Consider the following 20,693-nt stretch of genomic DNA (forward strand, 5'->3'; position numbering starts at 1 on the left):
ATCATGGGCCACAGTATCCACTCTTCTCCCTTTCTATGAAGCAAAAAGTCCATCAGTGGGTTCCTTCTCCATAACCACCTTCTCTTCTCCAAAAATAGTGTGATAGACTCCAGCTGTGTGGCCTTACATTGCTTTCAATCTGGTATTTCCTGTTAACTGTACTGCACGTCTCTTTCCTCGGTTTAAGGGCATTACACCAAGTTCATTGCTTTGCTGAATCTGTTTTTAATGAGGTTTACGCTTCCTAAATCAATGTTTGGGTCTCGATCATCTCTTCCAGTGATAACATCATCAGATTGGAGGGCCTATGGTGGAAGTAGTTTCTAGAGTCAGGCATCTGCAGGTGGGGCAGTGGGTATGTTTAACACCTAGAGAGAAATGCTAGGGAAGAGTCAGTGGTGCTTAAATCAGGGTGTACAGCGCTCTCAACGGAAGGTGACAACAAAAAAATATACTTGAGTGTAATGTTGATTAAATATGCACCCAGACCATCCATTTCTGTAGTTCAGGTGAAATATGAATCGTTTTCTCACATTACAGAATGATACCATTAATGTTTACTCTTGTGTTTGATTTTAGGAGGAGGAGTTCAAGTGGCTGTTACGTGAAGAGGTGCATGTTGTCTTGAAGCAGTTACAGGATATTTTGAAGGTGAGTAACTGTTTGGTTCATTCACACGTAATTTTCTGTAATCCCTATGTAAACTACAGTCTCCAATTTTTTTTAAATAATACATTGGATTCTGCAATCCCTGTAAAAATTTGCATCTATAATTTCGTTATACTCTGCAGCTTGGGCGCAGTCAGTCACCGATTATAAGAAAAGACGTCATAACTCAACATAACACAACTCAACATAATACACAACTCAGCATAATAGTGCAGGATCCACTGTTTGCCTCCATGCTTATCCTTCAGAGAGATGACCAATTGTTTTGTATACATGGATCATAATAGTTTGTTCTTATTTTTATGTAATACATGGGATTCTGTAATCCCTGTGTGAGCTACAGTCTCCAATTTCGTTATATTACAAGGGATTCTGCAATCCCTGTATAAATACCCATCTATAAGTTCTTTATACTCAGTCATCGATTTTATAAGAAAAGACGTCAGAACTCAACTGTAATAAGTTATTATAGTAGAGTTCTGATATCATAATGCCTTGTCAAGGCCAAAGGCAGGTTCGGCCACAGAGCAGCTGTTTAAAGCAAAGAAAATGAAACATTGTTTTTCTTTCTTCTGCTCTGTTTTTCTAGCTTATAACGAAAAGCACAAAGAACATGTTTATTTTTTGCACTCTTTACATTCTATTTTTTCTATAATAACCTTTCTACGTGTTTCTACATATTCTGAGCTGCAACAGCTTTTTATTTATTTTTCATAAAATAATTTGTTTTGATCTGTTTCAAATGTCCTTTTGTAACAAATATCTAACAGGTTTTTGATATGTCTAATTTTGTACTACAATCTCTATTTTTACTCTTCATGTATGCAAACTTATGAAAGAGCTATGCACCAAGGTTTTAAGTGGTTTGTGGGAAAGGTGATTGTGTCACCATGTATCATATGGGATAAAGTACCGTTCTGCTGTATATTACAAGGATATTGAAATCACCTCGGAGTTTCATAACCTTATAAAAGGAAACCTGCTTTAGGCCTCATTCCTCTGTATGGATCTGGAACTCCTTGGTGATTTGCAGTATCCTTAAAATATACGGCATAGGGTACTTTATTGCTTACATGATACACAGGATTGTCCCTGTATAAATGCAATTCTCTAATTTCTTTATTATTGGAGACTAGTGACATACGTGGTCGTCAACTATAAAGAAAAAACATCAGAACTAGACTACTCGAAGTTATTACAGTCGAGTCGTAACATCACAATGCCTGCTGCCAGGCATTGAGACATATCTGTGTTGAAAGGCAGGCCAGGTCAGAGCATAAATGAAGCAGCTGTGTAAAGCGAAGAAAACAGAACTTTGCTTTTCTGTCTTCTGCTCTATATTTTAGCTCACAATAACAAGCAGCGAGAACATGTACAATTTTTTGCTCTCATTTGATAGAGAAAAGCTAGACTAATTGTGCATGTTTCTACATGTTCTGAGCTTTTACAATTTTTTTTCAATAATTGTATTGAATTCGTTCTAAGACCTGTTTGCAACAAATACCTATTTTGCTGTGGAGGTTTTATTTTGATACTTCATGTTTGCAAACATGCTCGCTCATTCATATAAAAAAGCTACACTCCTACGTTTTAACTGGTTTGTGGGAAAGGTGATGGTGTGACCATGTATTATGTGGGATAAAGTACCCCCGGCATACAAAGTATATTGCAAGTCATCTCAGAGTCCCATAACCTTATAAAGGAACTCAGCCTTTTGATCTTGTTCCTCTATATGATTATTAAATTCCTAGTGACTTGCAATATCCTTATTATATATATCATTTTAGCAACATAATCATTCCTATTTTTGGGTACTACATGTATAGTTATTATAGACCAGACCAATTCTCTTTTTACCAGAACAGAAAGATAAACTGCTCTTGGACTGTCAAGATGTTAACCTAAAATTAGGATTTCTAAGTATCACACTTGCAGATTGCTAATAACTATTAAATCTCCAAACAGGAATTTCTCCCATAAATGCTAAGCTTTCTCTAAAACATATTTAACATTTACATAGACAGTAAGACAGTGTGTTAATAGGATATCGTAGAAGAAAGGAAAATGTCCTAGCTACCTTAACGGAAAGTTTAATTTCCATTAAAGACACAGAGGGGACAATTATGCTCAATCTTTATTTCCTTTTATTAACAGCAGATTTTAAAGTTAAACACTTTTTCAAGAACTCCACTGGAAAAAACTACAAATAGTGTCCAACAACCAATGAATGCTCTCCAGTTGTCCAATATTATACTCCGTCCCCTCAGGTGCTTCCTCTTTCTTGATGCAAGGTGAAAATGGTGTTAGAGTTATTCAGTTTTGTTTGACTCATTACCTGGGAAACAAATAACACAGAACGGATTTAAGAAAAACAAATCTGTTGTGAAACTACTCATATCTTCTGCATTAAACAAGATATCGTTAACAGTGTAAAACTAGTCTTGTACCCAATGACATATAATATAATTATGCACATAGTTTTATCAAAGAAAAAGTAATACCTACTCTTAATCATGTCCTGAATCAGTTTCTATTACTTCCTGGGTGGGAATTGGTCATGTAATGCCTGGGAGGGAATAATCCTCTCCTCTGTGTCCTTAATAGAATTGAAAATTTCTGTTACAGTAGCTAGGAAATTTTACATTCTATGGCAAGGATTATGCAGAGTACAGGGTGCCCTCCATCTTGAAATGACGGTAGACCACCCAGCCATTGAATTCTTTCAGATTGATGACTGGGCATTGCCCGCCATCCTGTTCGTCCACTACAAAGAGATTGCTCAGGAAGCCCCGAGAATGAAGAGAAGACAGGGCTAGAGCCACTTTGTTCAGCAGTTCTCGTACTTCATGATCCATTAGGGCCACCTGAGACCAAGAGAAGACCAAAGTATTCAGATGAGAGGGCTGAATGGGGGAGCAGTAGAACTCTACCTGAAAGCTGGGGATTGTCTGAAGAACAGAGTCGTATGAAATAAGAGCTTCCCAATTGGTAATGAATTGAGCCAACCGCCCCCCTACTGGTAGGAACATTCCTGATAGAACACTCACCAGTTTTAGATCACTGGAGTTGTCCTCAGAATGTCCCTTTGGTGCCTCTGCTACGTTGGCTTCATCTGGTGGGTAAGAATTCCCCTGTAACAGGGTTGTACTTGACCCCTAAAAGGGGCATATCTGATGTGCCACTGCCCCTGCCTCTGTCGATGGAAGATCCCCCAGTTTGAGGTCTACTTTTATCAGGAGAGCTCTGCACCTTCTCACCAAGAGGGTGCAGTTAGCATTTCCCAGGAAGATTGATGCCCTCTGAACCCATCCTGAAATTGACCTTGGAGACCAGAGCGCATACCTGAGGCTTTAGCCTGCTCAGCCAATTCCAATACTTATGTGATGGGACCCATGATATCTAAAAGATTATCTTGACAGGCTTTCCACGACCTGTCAATCCCCTTCTTTGGATCTTGAGTACATTTCTGTAGGAATATGGCCATTTTAGGGTCGATTTCTGGAGTGGAAGAGACCTTGCCGGGCAGGGAGGGTCGGGGGCACTCATCCCGTTAGTTTGGCATGAGCCTCCTTTTCCAGGGGTTTTCGCAGACGGCCATCGACCAATGCACTGACCTTGTCTGTGGGAAACCACTCTGAGGATCAGGGATGCACTAGGTCATCTCGGTCTAATATGTCAGATGATCCTAGGGAGATTCAGAAAGACTCTGGGATGGTATCCATGGCTTTGACGAGTCCGCCTCGTCATTGGACTCCCCTTGAGTCGTCCTCATCAACGTTCACTGAGAGGAGGATCGAAAGTGGGTCCCCTTCAGCATTCAAGGTGTCCAGGAAGGACAGGAATAAAGGGGGAAGTGGGCACTCTGAAAAGGCCTGCTTCACCCCATGGAACGCTTTCATATCCACTCCAGACTCCATACTGTGTTTGGGGGGAAGGAAGGGGGGGACGGTGTGATGTTTGATCGCAGGAGGGGCGGGGAAGAGAGATTCTGGGGAGTTAGGCTGATGTATGCCAATTGAAGTAAGCTCCTCTCCAGAGGTTCAATGGCTGTGGCCACCGCGTGATGAATGGAGGCATCCACGGGCCTACAAAACTCGTTGTCTATTGGAAGGACCGACGTGGTCTCTTCCTTCACATTGTCATCTGACTGCATAACTCCAGATATGATGGAGGCCAAGTGGTAAATGGTGCTGAAGTCCCTAGTTGTGGGTTGTCTGGCCAAGTGATGCCGAAGCACTTCAATGTGAGCTGGCTGGGACCAGCAGTAGAAATGTGGCAAGCACAGGTTCTTTTTTGGTTGGTCAGATTAGCTGATTAATGCATGCTTTGTGCAGGCAATGCAAACACAGGCTAGTGCAACCCTGAGAAAGTACAATAGCTAGATGCCTCCAAAGAACGAGCGGGGTAATCGCCTGGGGCCCATCTTCCTCAATTAAACGGGATCTCTCTCTCTCTCTCTCTCTCTCGCCTGGGCCTGGTCCCGCAGACGTTGGTACCGTTTGCGCGTCAGGATCTAACTTAATTTGATGATAAGCTGATTTTAAATCAAGTGTAGAGAACCAACTCATACCCTTCGTGTAAGCAAACATTTCATTAATCTTCGGTAATGGATACTGATCAACTATTACACTATCATTCAAGCTTTGCAAGTCGACACACAATCTAAACTTACCATTCGCACGTTTCACAACAACCAGTGGAGAAATCCATTCTGCTGATTCTACACGCTCTATTATACCCTCATTCGTAAGTCTTTTAAGTTTGCATAAAACTTCTTCTCTCATCGAGAAGGGTACGTATCGAACCTTATGAACTACTGGTTTGACACCACTTCTCAATACAATCTTATGAGTAAAGTTGTTCAAACAACCCACATTCCCTGAAAACACATTGGAATATTTGTGAACAATTTCATCACTATTTACCACACTTTCCATTGATAGTACAGGTTCGAAACTATTTGGGTTCAGGATTATATCTAATTTTCCTTGATCTTCCCACCCCAAAACCGAAGGACCTTTTTCTGAAATATACAATTTGCACATTGCCCTTTTACCTTTAAATTTGAATTCCATGTTTTTGTAACCAATAAAATTAATTCTCTCCCCAGTATAACTATTCGCTTTCACATCCGTACTATCTAGCTTGTCACCATAGGTTTCTTTGAATTTTTCTAACCATAATTTTTTTGTTGGTTTTGCTTCAAGATCGTTATCTGATGCAGAGAGTAAATATTCAGTAATAGAAAAAGAGATGTTGGCGTGTTCTTGGGCTTTGGTGCATTTCAGATAATACATATGGGGACTTAGAGTGATAGTTAGAACCGACCACAAGCCCTTGACAAAAGTTCTTACTAGCAAGGGGTTACAAAATGCTTCCCCGAGACTGGCCAGAATGTCTGTAAAACTTTTAGATTTCAACTACGAAGTACAATACATACCTGGCACCAAGAATAGGGTGGCTGATTTTTTAAGTCCGTTACCATTACCTTTGGCTTCTATGGATGAAGGGGATGAGAAGTTTGTGGAGGATGAGCAAGTCGCATTACTATTTGATGAAGGACAGGATGGTATCAACATAGATGAATGGAAAAAAAACATGGCGACTGACAAAGAATTGCAGAAGATAATGACTTATGCACGTTCTGGTTGGCCGAATAAAAGAATTCTCAGTGAAACAGAACGGCGTTTTTGGGAAGTTCGTTATGAGCTTAGTGAAGAGCAAAATGTTCTCTTGAGGTGTGGCAAGTTTGTACCACCAAAATTGTTACGCACGAAAATTGTGGGTGTGTGCCATGAAGGGCATTTAGGTATTTCTAAGACCAAGGCGAGAGTGAAGAACATGTACTGGTGGCCTGGCTTGGATGTTCAGGTGGAGAGACTAGTTAGAGAGTGCCTCATGTGTGACAATGCAGATAAAACACAGAAAACTTTCACACCGCCATTAATTCCTGTACCTTGCCCAAATTTGCCATGGGAAAAAATTGGTATCGATGTCATGGGACCGGTTGAAAGTGATCTGGGTGAAAAGAAATTCATTATAGTAGCAATGGATCATTTCTCTAAATGGCCAGAAGTGAAAATCACGGGTAATGTGCAGAGTAAGGATGTCGTGAAGTTTCTGGATAAGTTATTTGTTAAGGAAGGTCTACCAAGATGTGTAATTTCTGATAACGGTCCTCAATTTATGGCTGATACTTTCAAAAAATTTCTGCAAAGGAATGGAATTATACACAAATTGACTTCTGTATACCATCCAGAAGGGAATGATTTGGTTGAGCGGTTTAACCGTGTAATCAAGAGTACGATGCAATTAGCAACAAGTAGTGGCTTGAATTGGGAAAATGAAATATTCAAAATGATTTGGGCATATAGGATAACACCTAGTAGTAGTACGGGTAAAAGTCCATTTGTCATCATGAGAGGTAGGGAACCCGTGAGTAAGGAATGTGCATGGATCCGGGAAGGAAAAGTTTCTGAATGGTCCTTAGAAAATGTTTTTGAAAAAATTATTAGAAGCAAAAAAAAATTATACGTTGAATTACGATCGGAAACAAAACGTGAAATTGGTGCCTTTGAAGGTGGGAGACTGGGTAAGAGTGAAAAAAAAAATGGTATGATACGAAAGGGAGAAAGTAGATTTAGCGAACCTTTAGTAGTTAGCGAGTTATTTTGTAATTCAGCACGGTTGAGTGATGGGAAGGTGTGGCATCTAAGCCGCTTGGCTAAATGCAAGAATGAGTCTGATCTAAGTCACTTGGCTAAATGCAAGGAAAAGTCTGAGGGTGGCAGATTGAGGAATTATAACTGGATGGACGATCTATGTGAGGAAAATGTCATCGGAGGAGAAGTGGAAAGTCAGGAAGCAAGAACTGAGAATGAACATGAGGAAAATATCATCGGAAGAGAAGTGGAAAGTCTGGAAACAAGTACTGGAAATGAACATAAAGATACTATTTCTGGAGGAAGGATGGGAAGGTTTGGAAGGAATATCAGAACACCATTGAAATTGAGAGATTTTGTACATTAATAAGGTAAAGTTTTTTTTTAGAGGGAATTTGCAATTTCCATTGTGAGTTGTATAGCAAAATGTTTTATCGCTTTTTGACTTACGAGATTTGCTTGTATATAAAAATATATATATATATGTTTTGGGGGGAGATGTGTAGTAATGGGTATTAGAATGTTAATAGATTGCTTTGCGTGTTAATAGAATGTTGTGTGTAGAGTTCTAAATGGGAACTTCGGCTTGGGAGACAGTTGGAGCTGACGCTGGGATGAGACGTTTCTTGGTGTGAGGGGCTTGAAACGTTACTTCATAAAGGAATTAAATACTTAAAACCAACTCGCTTGTGCGGTAGGCAAGCTTGTTTCTAACAGGTGCATAGTAACTTCCCTGTCTTTCTGTAGGCCAGCATAACGGCTGAGAAGAGACTGAGTTAGCCAAGTGCCATCATCTGGATTTTCTTGCTGTAGCTTAATTCTTCGCTTTTATTTTTTTTGCTGTCAAATTGGAGTGTGTCCTAAAGTAACACTATTTATTGACAGGTATTTCTTTCATAAGATCACTTAATGTATGGTTCTTGGTGCTGGATGATATTTTACCTCAATTCAAAGTAATTCTTCTCTTGCTGAAAACGTCCGATTTAATTTGTACGACTTGCAGGAACACAGGGATTTTCCCCTTTGTACAGAACAAAACAAGGAGTCCTCCTCTGAAAGACGAACCTTAAACAGATGATGTTGGCTTTTGTTAGACTGCACTATATGAACTCATTTCATCTGATGAGTAAAAATCAGAGCGGCTATGATTTCTTATTCATAGAGATTTAGCCAACTTGGTAATCATTTAAATTTGCATCTTTAGGAAGCTGGCCTGGTTTGTGGTGGGTATTCGAGGTACTTACCCCTTATACCAGGTCCAGGTATTCCCTCTTAGTGAAGTGTAGGCAATTTCTAGAAGCCAGGCCCTCGAGAGATAGCTGTGGATGAGCAGCCAAAGGCTTATCTATGAGACATGCAAAGCTTATGCAATACCACTGTAGTCACACAGCACTCACACACATGAAAGAGAACACTCAGTTGTACAAAAATAAAGGTACTTTATTTTTGTCTCAGATTATCACAAAACACTAGACATATGACCCACCCTTAGGAGGTAAGTAATACACTAAATATATACACTAGCAATCAGAAATGGGCACAGAAAAGGTTAAAAAACAGGGCAAACAGTAATAACCAGTGGTGACCCTAGGGGGAGCACAAACCATATACTAAATAAATGGAATGCCAGTAAGGTACCCCCACCTAGGTAAGTAAAATGTGTGGAGGGGATCTGGGGGTATTAGAAAACCACAGAGGTAAGTAACACAGTACCCCCCAGTGACCAGGAATGCAGGAGTAAAACACTAGATTTTCCCCAAACCACCCAAAAGGAGGGAAAGAAGAAAAAGAAGACACCCAGAGAAAACTGCAAGAAAACCAGCAGTGGATTCCTGAAGAAAGAAGACCTATGGAGAGAGGGGACCAAGTCCAAGAGTCACAGTGGAGTCCAGGAATTGTAGGAGGTACTACCCACCCACCTGTGGATGCAGGAGTTGGTTTACGGTTCTGGAGAACAGGTCAGCACTGCAGCCCAGGAGCTGGTGAAGAGTTCCAGATGGGTGCAGCAGATGTCCCACGCCAGAAGAAAGATTGCAGATGGGTGTCGGTGCAGGATTCCCAGCATCAAGCCTTGGCAAAGGCAAACTCGCTGTTAGTGGAAAAGGGGTGCTGCCGGGGACCAGCAAGGCCCAGGAGTCAACCCAGGAAGGGGAGTCACAGGGGACCCTCAGCATCACAGAGAGTCCACAGGAGCAGAGGCAGCACCCACAGGAGTCCCACAGGACGGGTACACAGAAGCCACAGAAGAAGCCCATGCAGCACTACAAAACTGGACCCACGCCACAGGAGAACCATGCAGGAGGCTGGGATTTGCAGGAAGGAGTGCTGGGGACTGGAGCTGCACATCGCCTGAAGGTCCCTTGGAAGAGACTCAAACAAGTCTTGGCAGCTTCAAGTGGCACGGTGCATGGGGGTACTGTCCTGCGTTGGAAGGCAAAGGCTTACCTCCACCAAAGTCGGACAGATGGTCGATAGGACCAGGAGGACTACTCTGGACCACCAAGTGTGATACAGGATCCCTGCAGCTCAGCAGGAGAGGCAATCCACGCAGCGGGTCGTCACTTGTTGTAGGTGCCTGCGGTTGCAGGGAAGTGACTCCTTCACTCCAAGGCAGATTCCTCCTTCTTCTCTTGCAGGATGAAGAGTTGCAGTCTTCTGAGAAATGCATGGCCAGGAAACTGTTGCAGAGCTGGCAGGAGCTCTGGATACAATATTGCAGAAGAGCTTCCTTGTGGATCTGCAGCTTGTGGGTCCCTGAAGGGTCTAGTCGAGGTTCTGGAGGCCAGAAGTCAAAGTAAAGGTTGCAGAGGAGTCCTTCTGGAATCTTGCAAGCCGAATCTGAGGACCCACCCAAGAGAGAGTCCCTAAATAGTCGTGAAAGGGGGGACTGGTCACCCAACCAGGTAAGCACCTATCAGGAGGGCGCTTTGACGTCACCTGCCTGGCCTGGTCACTGAGATGCTCCCAGAGTTCCCTGCCAACCTTGGAATCAAGATGGCAGAACCGAGGGACCTTCTGGAGGAGCTCTGGGGTGGTGATGGACAGGACAGTGGTCACTCACCTTTTCATTGTCCAGGTTTGCGCCAGAGCAGGGACTGGGTTGGGAGGGGGAGGTCCCAGAACCGGTGTGGGCTGGTTTATGCATGGAGAGCACCAAATGTGCCCCTCAAAGTAAACCAGTGGCTTGGGGAGGTTACACATCCCAAGCCTGTCACACCTATTTCCAAAGGGAGAGGGTGCTACCTCCCTCTCCCAAAGGAAATCCATTGTTCTGCCTTCCTGGGCTTGATCAGATCAAGCAGCAGGCGGGCAGAAACCTGCCTGAGGGGTGGCAGCAGTACCCGGCTGCCTGAGAAACCCCGTAAGACTGGTGGTAGCAATGCTGGGGGGGGTCCACTAAGAAGCCCCCAGAGTGCATAGAATCGTAATTCTAATACTTGCAACAGTATTGGGGTATGATTCTGACATGTTTGATACCAAACACGCCCAGGTTCGGAGTTACCATTATGTAGCTGGACATAGGTAGTGACCTATGTGCAGTACATATATAAAATGGCTTTCCCGCGCTCACAAAATCCAGTAAAATGGTGCTGGAGTTCGTGGGGGCACCCCTCCTAGTGCAGGGGTGACCTCACACATGGGTACCTGCACCCTGCCCTCTAGGCTGAAAGGGCCTACCATAGGGGTGACTTACAGCGACCTAGTGCAGTGACCTGTAGTGAAACCGTGTGCGTGCACCCGGTTCACACCGACTGCAATGGCATGCCTGCTGAACCCTTTGCATGGGCTCCCTACAGGTGGCAGAATAACTGCTGCAACCCATAGGGATCCCCTGAAACCCGAATGCCCTGGGTACCTAGGTACCATATACTAGGGACTTATAAGGGGGATCAGTATGCCAGTTGTGGGAAGAAAAAGGTACAATGTAGAGGAGAGAGCAAAACTACTAGGGATCTAGTTAGCAGGAACCCAGTAGACACAGTCAAACATACTGACAACAGGCAGAAAATGGGGGTAACCATGCCAAGAAAGAGGGCACTTTCCTACAGCTTCCAATTACTCAAGACCATAGAGGAGCTAATGTGTTTCCTCAAGGGGTTTCCTGATATGTGCTCAGTGTCAGCTGTGAGTTGTGTAGGCCACATAACTGTTTTATAGGGCGAGCGCGCAATCGCTGTGACGTGCTGTAATAGATCTGTGGGCTTTTAATCACGCCCACTGCACGCCCCTCACTATAACTCGTTCATGGGCTTGCCTTTCAAAAATCATTTGTCATCATTGGTGATTGCTTTACGTTTGTCCCTCCTTGGGGCTGTTTTGTTACCGCCTTGGCCATCGACCCTGTTACATGGATAATTGCACATTTGCTAATCCGTTTGACTGCGAGCGAACTTCTTTTTTGAGTCGAACGAGCAAGCGCCCTTGTCTGTTGTAATCTCTCTGTGGGCTTTTAACCACGGCGATGTCACACCCATCACTTTTGTTGTTTCTTGGGCTTGCCTTTTAATATTTGCTTTATTTCATTTGTAAAGGCATACATGCGTCATGCCTTTTCAGGTGTCTAGCCCTCCTCGAGTGCCCCGGCAAACTACTGAAAACATACGCAGCTCCATGTTTTCTGCATGGTTTCTGGACTACTATCCCTTTTTATGTCCTACACAGCGCAATCTTGCTGGGCAGTAATCGAGTGCATGACTACCAGTTTATTCTTTGTTTGTAATTTTTCCCTTTCCCCATCCCCACCCTCACCTGCCCCTCCACTTGTTTAAAGGTACTAAAGTTCTGCAGAGAAAGGGGCTTTAGGAGTTTACAATGCTAACTCGAAATCCGAGACGCATTGCATTGCAAATGCTTGTTTCTTTTGTGTCTCTCCTTTGCGCTCACTCTCATAGAAGCCTGTGGCACTTTGCATCAGCTCGCTTATGTCAACTGTTTTACTTTCATTTTAAATTTATGTGGCAAAAAAAAATCCAATTAGGAATTTACAGTGCTAATAGTTCTAACTCGAGGAAACACGAGACCCATTGCATTGCAAATACTTTTTTTTTTTTTTTATCTAGTGGAGTCAATTGTAAACACATTTACTGTTTTTTGATAAGTAACCAACAAAGGGCACATCTTTTGGTGTTTTACAAGACTGGTTTCTTGGAAGGACTTTCAGATGGAACTCCAGGGCAAGGTAGTGCAGAGTTCGATGGACAGAACTACCTCATGTTTTACTTGAGCCAACAGGGAGTGGGAGTAGTTAGTTTCTCTATCTTGTAATGCACAGTTAATATGTCGCTAGTTGGTCTGGTAGTGAATGATTTGGTCTTTCCGAATTTAAGGTTGCTTACTTGCCATTAAATGACATCCGAGAGCGCGGCTCTGCATTGCCACGGGAGGGCAATTCAAAGAAGACCATGCATTTCAAAATATTGAACCAAGAATTTGGGCACGTGGTTTTGGGAAAAGCACATATCTTTTCAGAATGTAGGGTAGCTGATGGAATGTGGCATGTGAGCAGTTAAGAGCAGTGTGGTGGGGTAGAGTTACATGGGGTGTTTCAAAATTGAGCTTTTGTAAAACAACCCATCCAACTTGATGAAAGTGATATGTGATTGGGCAGGTTAAATAATATCCGGGTTACCTTGCTGCATGGTGAATAAGCATGTAAGAGGAATCCAACAAGTACACTTTTTACATATTCATTTTACTCATTGACAGATTATTTACCATCGACTAAGCTGCCTGCTAAATAAGGTGCCTAGCAGTGTACAAATTAAATCATTTTACATTCGAAGCAGCTTGCAATTACCATCATGTGTAGTTTTAGTAATTTTGAGGCTCTCACAGTGCAATAGCGTGCTTGCTTCAAAAATGTTTTACCAGCTTGGATTCTGTTTTTCAAATCAGTTTATTGAATGTGCTTTTTTCACTGATTCCCAAAAAAATTTACAAAAAGATGCTACACGCTAAATGTTAGAATTGCTCTATGGGACCCAGGACCTCAGATAACACAGTTGAGTTTTGTGTTTTTTTTTTATTTTTTTATAAAGTAATTTTTATTGTTTTGGGAGAAAGAAAAATTCAAACAAGTGGGCATATACAACTGCCTAAAACAATTAATACAGTTAGAACAGTTAATACAGTTAATGCTTGAGTACCCTCAACCCAATCCCACCTAGAACTCAATGTGTTGTGTCTGCGCCTCAAAGTGGTAGACAATACCCTGATCTCAGGCTCATATTAAGGTGTACAAGTAATGGAGTGAAGACCTGACACAGGAGTATTCCTGTCTCATCTCTATAGCATGTGCCCCCGCAAGGCGCAGGGCCCTGCTTCGTATTAGACCCCCGTCAAGGCTTCCCACTTCCCCCATATTTTGGCGTGTTTACTTGGGCATCCCCTGGCCTCGTATACCATTTTCTCGCGTTGTGCACACCAGTCCATCCCTCGACTCCATTTAGATAAAGATGGTGCTACTCCCGCCTTCCAATCAGTCATAATGTCTCTCTTAGCCACCAGGCATGCCACACCCAAAAAAAAAACGCTCTGCTCTCCTCATGTCCACATCTCCCTTTACCCCGAGTAGAAGTGGGAGCGGTGCACAGAGCACTTCTTCCTGCAGGGCCCTAGAGATCTGCTGAGTAATTACTTTCCAGTAGGTCTCTATGATCGGGCATGCCCATACCATATGAAAGAAATCCGCTTCTGGGTTGGGACACCGGGGGCACCCGGCCGTAGGGCGAAGGTCCGCTTTGTGCAACCTTGCAGGCGTAAGGTATGCCGTGTGGAGGTAGAAGGATTGCAGGAGACGGAATCGGGTCGACATCGTTCGGGTCCGAGGTGCCATCAGTGCCTCTCTCCATCCCTCCTCCTCTATTAGTCCCACCCATTCCTCCCATCTGCGGCGAAGTCCCTCCAGGGGACCAGAGGAGTTGGCTATCAATGAGCGGTATACCTGAGAGACTCCGCCTCTATCCAAGTCACCCATTAATACCTTTGCTTCCATGGGACTGTACTCAGGGACGTGATCACCCATTCGCGTATGTGTCAGCAAAGCGTGGCGGAGTTGAAGGTATTTGTGAAATTGTGTTTTGTTTTAAGGAGAAGAGTCCCTGAAGCTCCTCGAATGACCTCATGTGCGATCCCCCCCAGACGTCTCCCATTGTAGAGATTCCTATGTTGTCCCATTTCTGGAACCCCTTCAGACCCGCTACCTCAGCAAGGAACCTCCCGTGCCACAACGGGGTCTGTTGGGTGATGCGATTCCACCAACCTGTTACTTTCTGGGCATCTCGCCACCCCATTAAGACCACTTTCGTCACCTCCGGGATAGTCTGAGGAATCGGGCATCCATAGAGAGCGTCGAACACCCGGGAATAGCCCATGGTGTGGAGTTCGAGACGGTACGCGGGATCCGACCAGCCTCCCCCCACCCAGTCATTGATGACGAGCAGATGTGTTGCAAGGTGGTAGCAGTAAATATTGGACATCCCCAACCCTCTGTCATAGACGTCTCTCTGGCAGGTAGCAAGGGCCAGTCTGGGTCGGGTACCCTTCCACAAGAAGTAGCGTATCGTTGAGTCAAGTTCTTTAAACCATCTCTTGGGGACTGGGTATGGGAAGTTCTGTAGTAGGTAAAGGAGCCTAGGAAGAACCATCATTTTAAAGAGCGCTATTTCCCAAGCAGGTTAAGGGGCAAGGTTTGCCAATGCTGAAGGTCGTCTTTGATCCTGGTAGTGAGAGGTGTAACGTTAAGTTCCCATGCCAACTCCGGGATGAGAGCAACGTGGACCCCCAAGTATTTGAAACTATTTCGTCTGATGGGAATGTTTTGTTGCCAGTCAATGCTATCTCTCGAGGGATGCAGGGGGACCAGCAGAGATTTACGGGGTTTAGTATGAGGCCTGAGGCCTCTGAGAAGAGGTCCAGGATCTGTAGAATACGTGGGCCACTTGTAGCTGGGTTGACAATGTATAGGAGAACATCGTCGGCGTAGAGTGCCACTTGATCCTCCGGTCCGGTGGGCCAAGACCATCCCTCAACCAAAGGGTCCTCTCGGAGCAATTTTGCCAGGGGCTCTATCACGAGCGCAAAGAGCAGTGGAGACAAGGGGCATCCCTGGCGAGTGCCACGACTTATAGGGAATGGGTCGGATGTAGCTCCGTTCACCTGCACCATGGCCGTTGGATGTGAATAAAGTAACCCCACCAGTGCTCGGAATTTAGGGCCAATCCCGTCACTCTGCAGGACTTGATCCAGGTAGGACCAGTCCACGGTGTCGAAGGCTTTTTCAAAGTCAAGTAAGAGTAGAGCCTTGGAAGATTGAGTCAAGACTCCACGGTGTGCCAGAGCTAAGTGCAGCCGTCTGATACAATGCCTAGTACTTCGGGAGGGCATAAAGCCACATTGGTCGGGATGGACCAGCGACAGGAGCGTTGCCCTCAATCTAGTGGCGAGGATAGAGGACAGTATTTTAACTTCTATATTTAGGAGAGATATGGGCCGGTAGTCTGAACAGTGCCGAGACGGGGGATGTGTTTTGGGGATTACTGCGATTGTGGCTTTGTCGATCCCGATAGGGAATCGACCATTGCTCTCTGCTTCAATGTACATGTTGAGGAGGTGAGGACCTAGTATGTCACTGCACTTACTGTACAATTCTGCTGGGAAGCCGTCAGGGCCTGGGGTCTTGCCCGAGGCCAAGGTGGCTATTGCTCCTGTGACTTCCTCTAAAGTTATTGCCTCTTCCAAGCTATCTCGAACTACCTTGGAGATCTTGGGGAGGGTAATGTCGTTGAGGAGCGGGGACTCCCTCTCTGCCTGTGGTCGGGGACGTTCTTCGTATAACTGTGCGTAGTACGAAGCGAAACTTTGTGCAATATCTCTGGGTGTCGTAGCGAGGATCCCTTCCTCATCCACGATCTCTGAAATAACTCTATTAGCCATAGGTCGTGTGGCCAGCCAGTGTAGGAGTTTCCCGTTCCTGTCCCCCCAGCCATATACCCGAGCCACCGAAGCCCTCCAGGTGTGCTTGGCGGACTCTAAAACCAGGCTTTTGATTTCCTCTCGTACCTTCATGAGTTGCCGCGTGCAAGTGGCCGAGGGAGAGACGGAGTGCCGGCGCTCGAGGCGCAATGCATGGGCCTCTAATTCTCTTATTTGGGAGTTTCGCGCGCGTTCACGTATGCGAAGGAGGTGCTTGGCATGTCCTCTAATTGTCGCCTTACATGCGGCCCAGATCGGGCCTGAGGATTTCACCGATCCTAGGTTCTCTTAAAAGTTTTGTGTGAGATGACTTCTGATTGCTACTTTGTATTCTTCGTCTTGTAAATACCATGCGTTCAAGCACCATACCAGGCGGTAGGAGGAATCTGCGCCACCTAGTCGGATTTGAAGTGGTGCGTGATCGGAAACTCAGCGGGGGAGGATCTCAGCCCCAGTGATATTGATAACGTCTATCACGGGTGTAAACATGAGATCAATTCTAGCGTGCGTCTTATGGGCTGCTGAGGTATGTGTGTACTGTCTTGCTCTGGGGTGCCAGGTTCTCCAGACCTCACATAAGCCTAGGCCCTCAGCCCAGCCACTCAGTCGTGGCCCGACCAGATCGCCCGGCCGTGGCGCCTCCGGACACATCTAATTCAGGGTCTAGAACTGCGTTGAAATCTCCTCCTATGAGTGTGGTACCCTGGGGGAGTCCGGCCACTACCTGACGGAGGGCAGATAGTAAAGCATTGAATTCTGTTAGGGGGGCATATGTGCATATGAGGTTGAGTGGTTGGCCATGTAGCGAGCCAGACACTGCAACGTATCTACCCTGTGGGTCAGTTCGCGTGGCTGTGACCACCATGGGCAATGTACGATGAAGTAGTATAGCTACACCCCTGGAACCTCTAGAGAACCCGGAGTGATAAACCTTGTCGTATCCTCCCCTCACGAGCATAGGGCATCGAGCCCCAAGCAGATGCGTCTCCTGCAACAACACCACCAAAGGGGTGTATCTACGAAGGGTACTATATACAGCCGACCTCTTAATCTTGTCCAAGAGGCCGTTTACATTCCATGAGATTATCTTTGTCAGTGACGGCCACGCGTGAGAGAGTTAGGTATGTTTATGTGCCTGGTGTCTACTTGTGGGTATCGAGTCAATCGCCTCGAGCAAGAAAATAAAAAGGCAAAAAAGTAAATAAAACTTACGAAAACATTATTATGGAACTTCAATGTAAACTTGTCACCCACCCAACCTCCCGCCACCCCATACCTCAACCCTGGAAGCATCTGTCACCCAGTTACCCAACTTTAACAATACAGCCAGATGGACTGACACTGGAGTGGAGTGGTGGACCCCTCCATTTAGGCGGATCATATGCAATTTGTAAGCGGAAAACCAAACCGAGTGTAGCGTACAGCGGCCAGGTCATCGTTTTCGGATGGGTTTTCATTTGGCCTGGCTGCCGGATCAGTACAGTACTAATTAAAGGCTCAGGTAGCGCGGAACAGGTCTCGTAGACTACGCTAACCAATCGTTGGGGACTGGCTCAAGCGGTCTCCGTCCGCTACTCGATTCGAGTCTCTGTCCCCCGGGGCGGCGGCTGGGATCTCCTCGGCCCCAAGGATAGGATCACAGTCTTTGTCTTCGCATGCAGGAGCTCCAGGGCCTCTCCGACCCCCATGCCTGGATCTAGTGCGTTTTCGGCCCTTTCGCTGTTCCCTCTGGGAGGGCCGCTGGCTCCCAGAGGGGTCTTCAACCAATCTTCGAGAACCCCCTCAGGGACCAAGACCCTCTTCGGTCAACCAGTCCCAGGCCTCCTCTGGAGAGTCAAAGAAATACCCCTTTCCGGCCATGAGGACTTTTAGGCGTGCAGGGAATAGGAGCATATATGAGAGCTGCATGGCTCTGAGTTTCTGTTTTAACTGATCATAGGACCTACGCCGGGTCTGGACCTCACGAGTGTAGTCTGGAAACACCAGGATCTTGTTGTTTTCCCAGCTGAGGTCGGCTGAGCGTCTAGCCTCTCTGAGGACTGCAATCATCGGTCTCCGAGGGCTGCCCGGAGGAGGCCGAGGGGCCAGAGCCCTGTGGGCTCGTTCAATTGCAAACCAAGGCGAGAAGACTTGTTCTGGCATCCAGGACCTGATCCAGCGCTCAATGAACTCAGAGGCTTTATTGTCTTCTGCTCCTTCCGGGAATCCCACGAAGCGCAGATTATTGCGTCTTGATCGGTTTTCTGCATCTTCGGCGCGGCGGTGAAGCTCCCCTGTACGAGTCTGCAGCTGGGCCACTTTAGTTCTAAGGTCGCCTAGTTAGACTTTCGTCCTCGCGTACCTCTCCTATTTTGGTTTCCACAGCCAGTTGCGATGATTGGATAGCCAGTAGGATTGCATTCACTCCATCTGGTGCATGGCATCCCGAGGGGGCCTCACCGTCGCCTCGGGAAGTCGCTTAGGTGGTAAACTGGTCGATTTTCTGCTGGGAGGCCGGAGGTTGTTTATTTGTTCTGTCTTTCCCCATTTTGCCACTGAAATGCTTCCTATACTTCTTTATGTCGTGTGGGGTTATCGAAAGTCAAGTCTCTAGCACCTGGTAGTCTCTGAGGTCCCAAGTCCAAGAGGGTCATTTCAATGACGCATCCGCTATCACCAGCGCGGTCTCCTATCTTTCCGGACGAGGGATACTCTTCATCTCATCCGCATTCCTTGTGCAGCTGCTCCACCCTCCGTTTCTCCAGGTCCACTCTCCTCCAATGTGGCCTTCAGGCGAGCATCTAAATACACATTTTGACAAAAGGTCGGATGTGGGTTGGTGTTCTGTGCTTTTTAAACAACTCGGCCCTCTGATAGCTGAGGCCCGAGAGGAGAGATCTTCAGCACGTCGAGCGTCCAGGGGGCACCGCAATAAAAATTGTTCAGAGGCCTTTATCACAAGCCTCTGCCAGCGTCAGGCACTGCGGCTCCGCGCTCCGCATTCCAGTCTAGTCGACGGAGCCGCTTCGCACCTCCGGGGCGCCCCAGCATCAGTCGGGCCCCCAGCGCACGCGCCCCAGCGAGCCCGGCGCTGCTGGGGCAGATCCTCCTCCCGCTCCGGCTCTATCCTCCCGCAGCCGTGCTTCTCCGGGCAATCCGGCGCCCAGCCGCCTCCACCACTCTGCCTCGCTGGACAGGCCCAGGTGTAGGGCCGTCGCCCAGCCAGGCCGTCTGCCCTCACCTCTTTCAGCTCCTCGCGTGGGTCGATGGGGACCACTGAGGCCCCAGGTCGCTCCTGCACCGCTGGGCCACTGCCTCCGTCAGTCCGCCACCTCCGGCCCAGGCCCCAGTCGGCAATCTCTGCTCCGGAGGGGGTAGGCGGGGCTCACAGCTGCCGAGTCGGCCGCCTCCTCTCTCACTCCGGTCCCGCGCCGCACAGCCCCATAGGGGAACGCAGGTGTCAAGCCTCTTTTACTCCCTCCAATCGGCTTCAGCACACCCTATAGAGGAATCAGCGCCATCAGGGGGACGCGTCAGGCTGCCACGGCCCGTGCTGCCATTTTGGTCACTGGTCCAGGCGGCCCTCGGTCAGATCCAGACCTCGTTTCTCTCGGCTCCTCGGCTCCTTGGGTTCCTCAATGGACAAGGAACGTCCCAGGGCCGGCAGGCGGATGTGTAAAGTGAGTATAGGGTCTGTTTCCTCTGGCGGATGACGGAGGGGTCCAGAGCACTCTCAGAGTGCGACCGCCATCTTGACGCCCGAAGCTACGCCCCCGTTGTGGGGTTTTTACCACCTCACAGGAGCATCAATCCCGCTACTAAATTAGCTTCGCACACTATATGGCAGTGCATTCATTTGCGCTATACATTCAGACAGTCTTCCAAACTCGCTTTGCTCACTCACTCCATCCACAGGAAAATTGCATCCTTAGCTTTTATTGATCATTCACTTTCCAACCCCTACAAGGGACACTGCACACTAAAACATAGTGAATAGATGAACTGACATTCAAGGAAGATAGGAGCAAGAGTATTACAGACCAAATTAAAGAATGTACTGCCACTCTGTAGTTAGAAACTTAATAAAAAGTTTATTTAAAAAAATGTAACCATTCACACCTCACCCTCCTTTGGGTAGTAGTCAAGGCTTACTCTAGGATGTGGAGGAGGTTTAGAAACACAAACACATTATGGAATAGCAAATAACAAACTGAGATGAATGTCTACTCAATGCTTTATCTATGAAGAAAAGACTTATCTATCTACCTTTATATCATTTAGTTAAAAACAGTGCCACTGGGTAGTTCTAATTAGGACGACCTTTCCATAGGAAATAGGTTTGTTTTTCGCCTAAACCTTTAGTGCCGTTTGATGGATCTTCACAAAATGTTTCTCAAAACAAAAAAAACA

General features: G+C 46.2%; 1 protein-coding gene across 1 annotated transcript in view; it reads left to right on the forward strand.

Annotated features, from left to right (window-relative positions):
* The window catches only part of ROGDI (rogdi atypical leucine zipper), a 590,903-nt gene that overhangs the window by 140,790 nt on the left and 429,420 nt on the right, over positions 1 to 20,693 (forward strand). Inside the window, exon 2 of the mRNA XM_069210699.1 lies at positions 580 to 651. Coding sequence (XP_069066800.1) covers positions 580 to 651 — 72 coding nt within the window. The remainder of the gene's footprint in view (positions 1 to 579; positions 652 to 20,693) is intronic.

Source organism: Pleurodeles waltl, chromosome 10 (assembly GCF_031143425.1).
Source record: "Pleurodeles waltl isolate 20211129_DDA chromosome 10, aPleWal1.hap1.20221129, whole genome shotgun sequence".
Lineage (NCBI taxonomy): Eukaryota > Metazoa > Chordata > Amphibia > Caudata > Salamandridae > Pleurodeles > Pleurodeles waltl.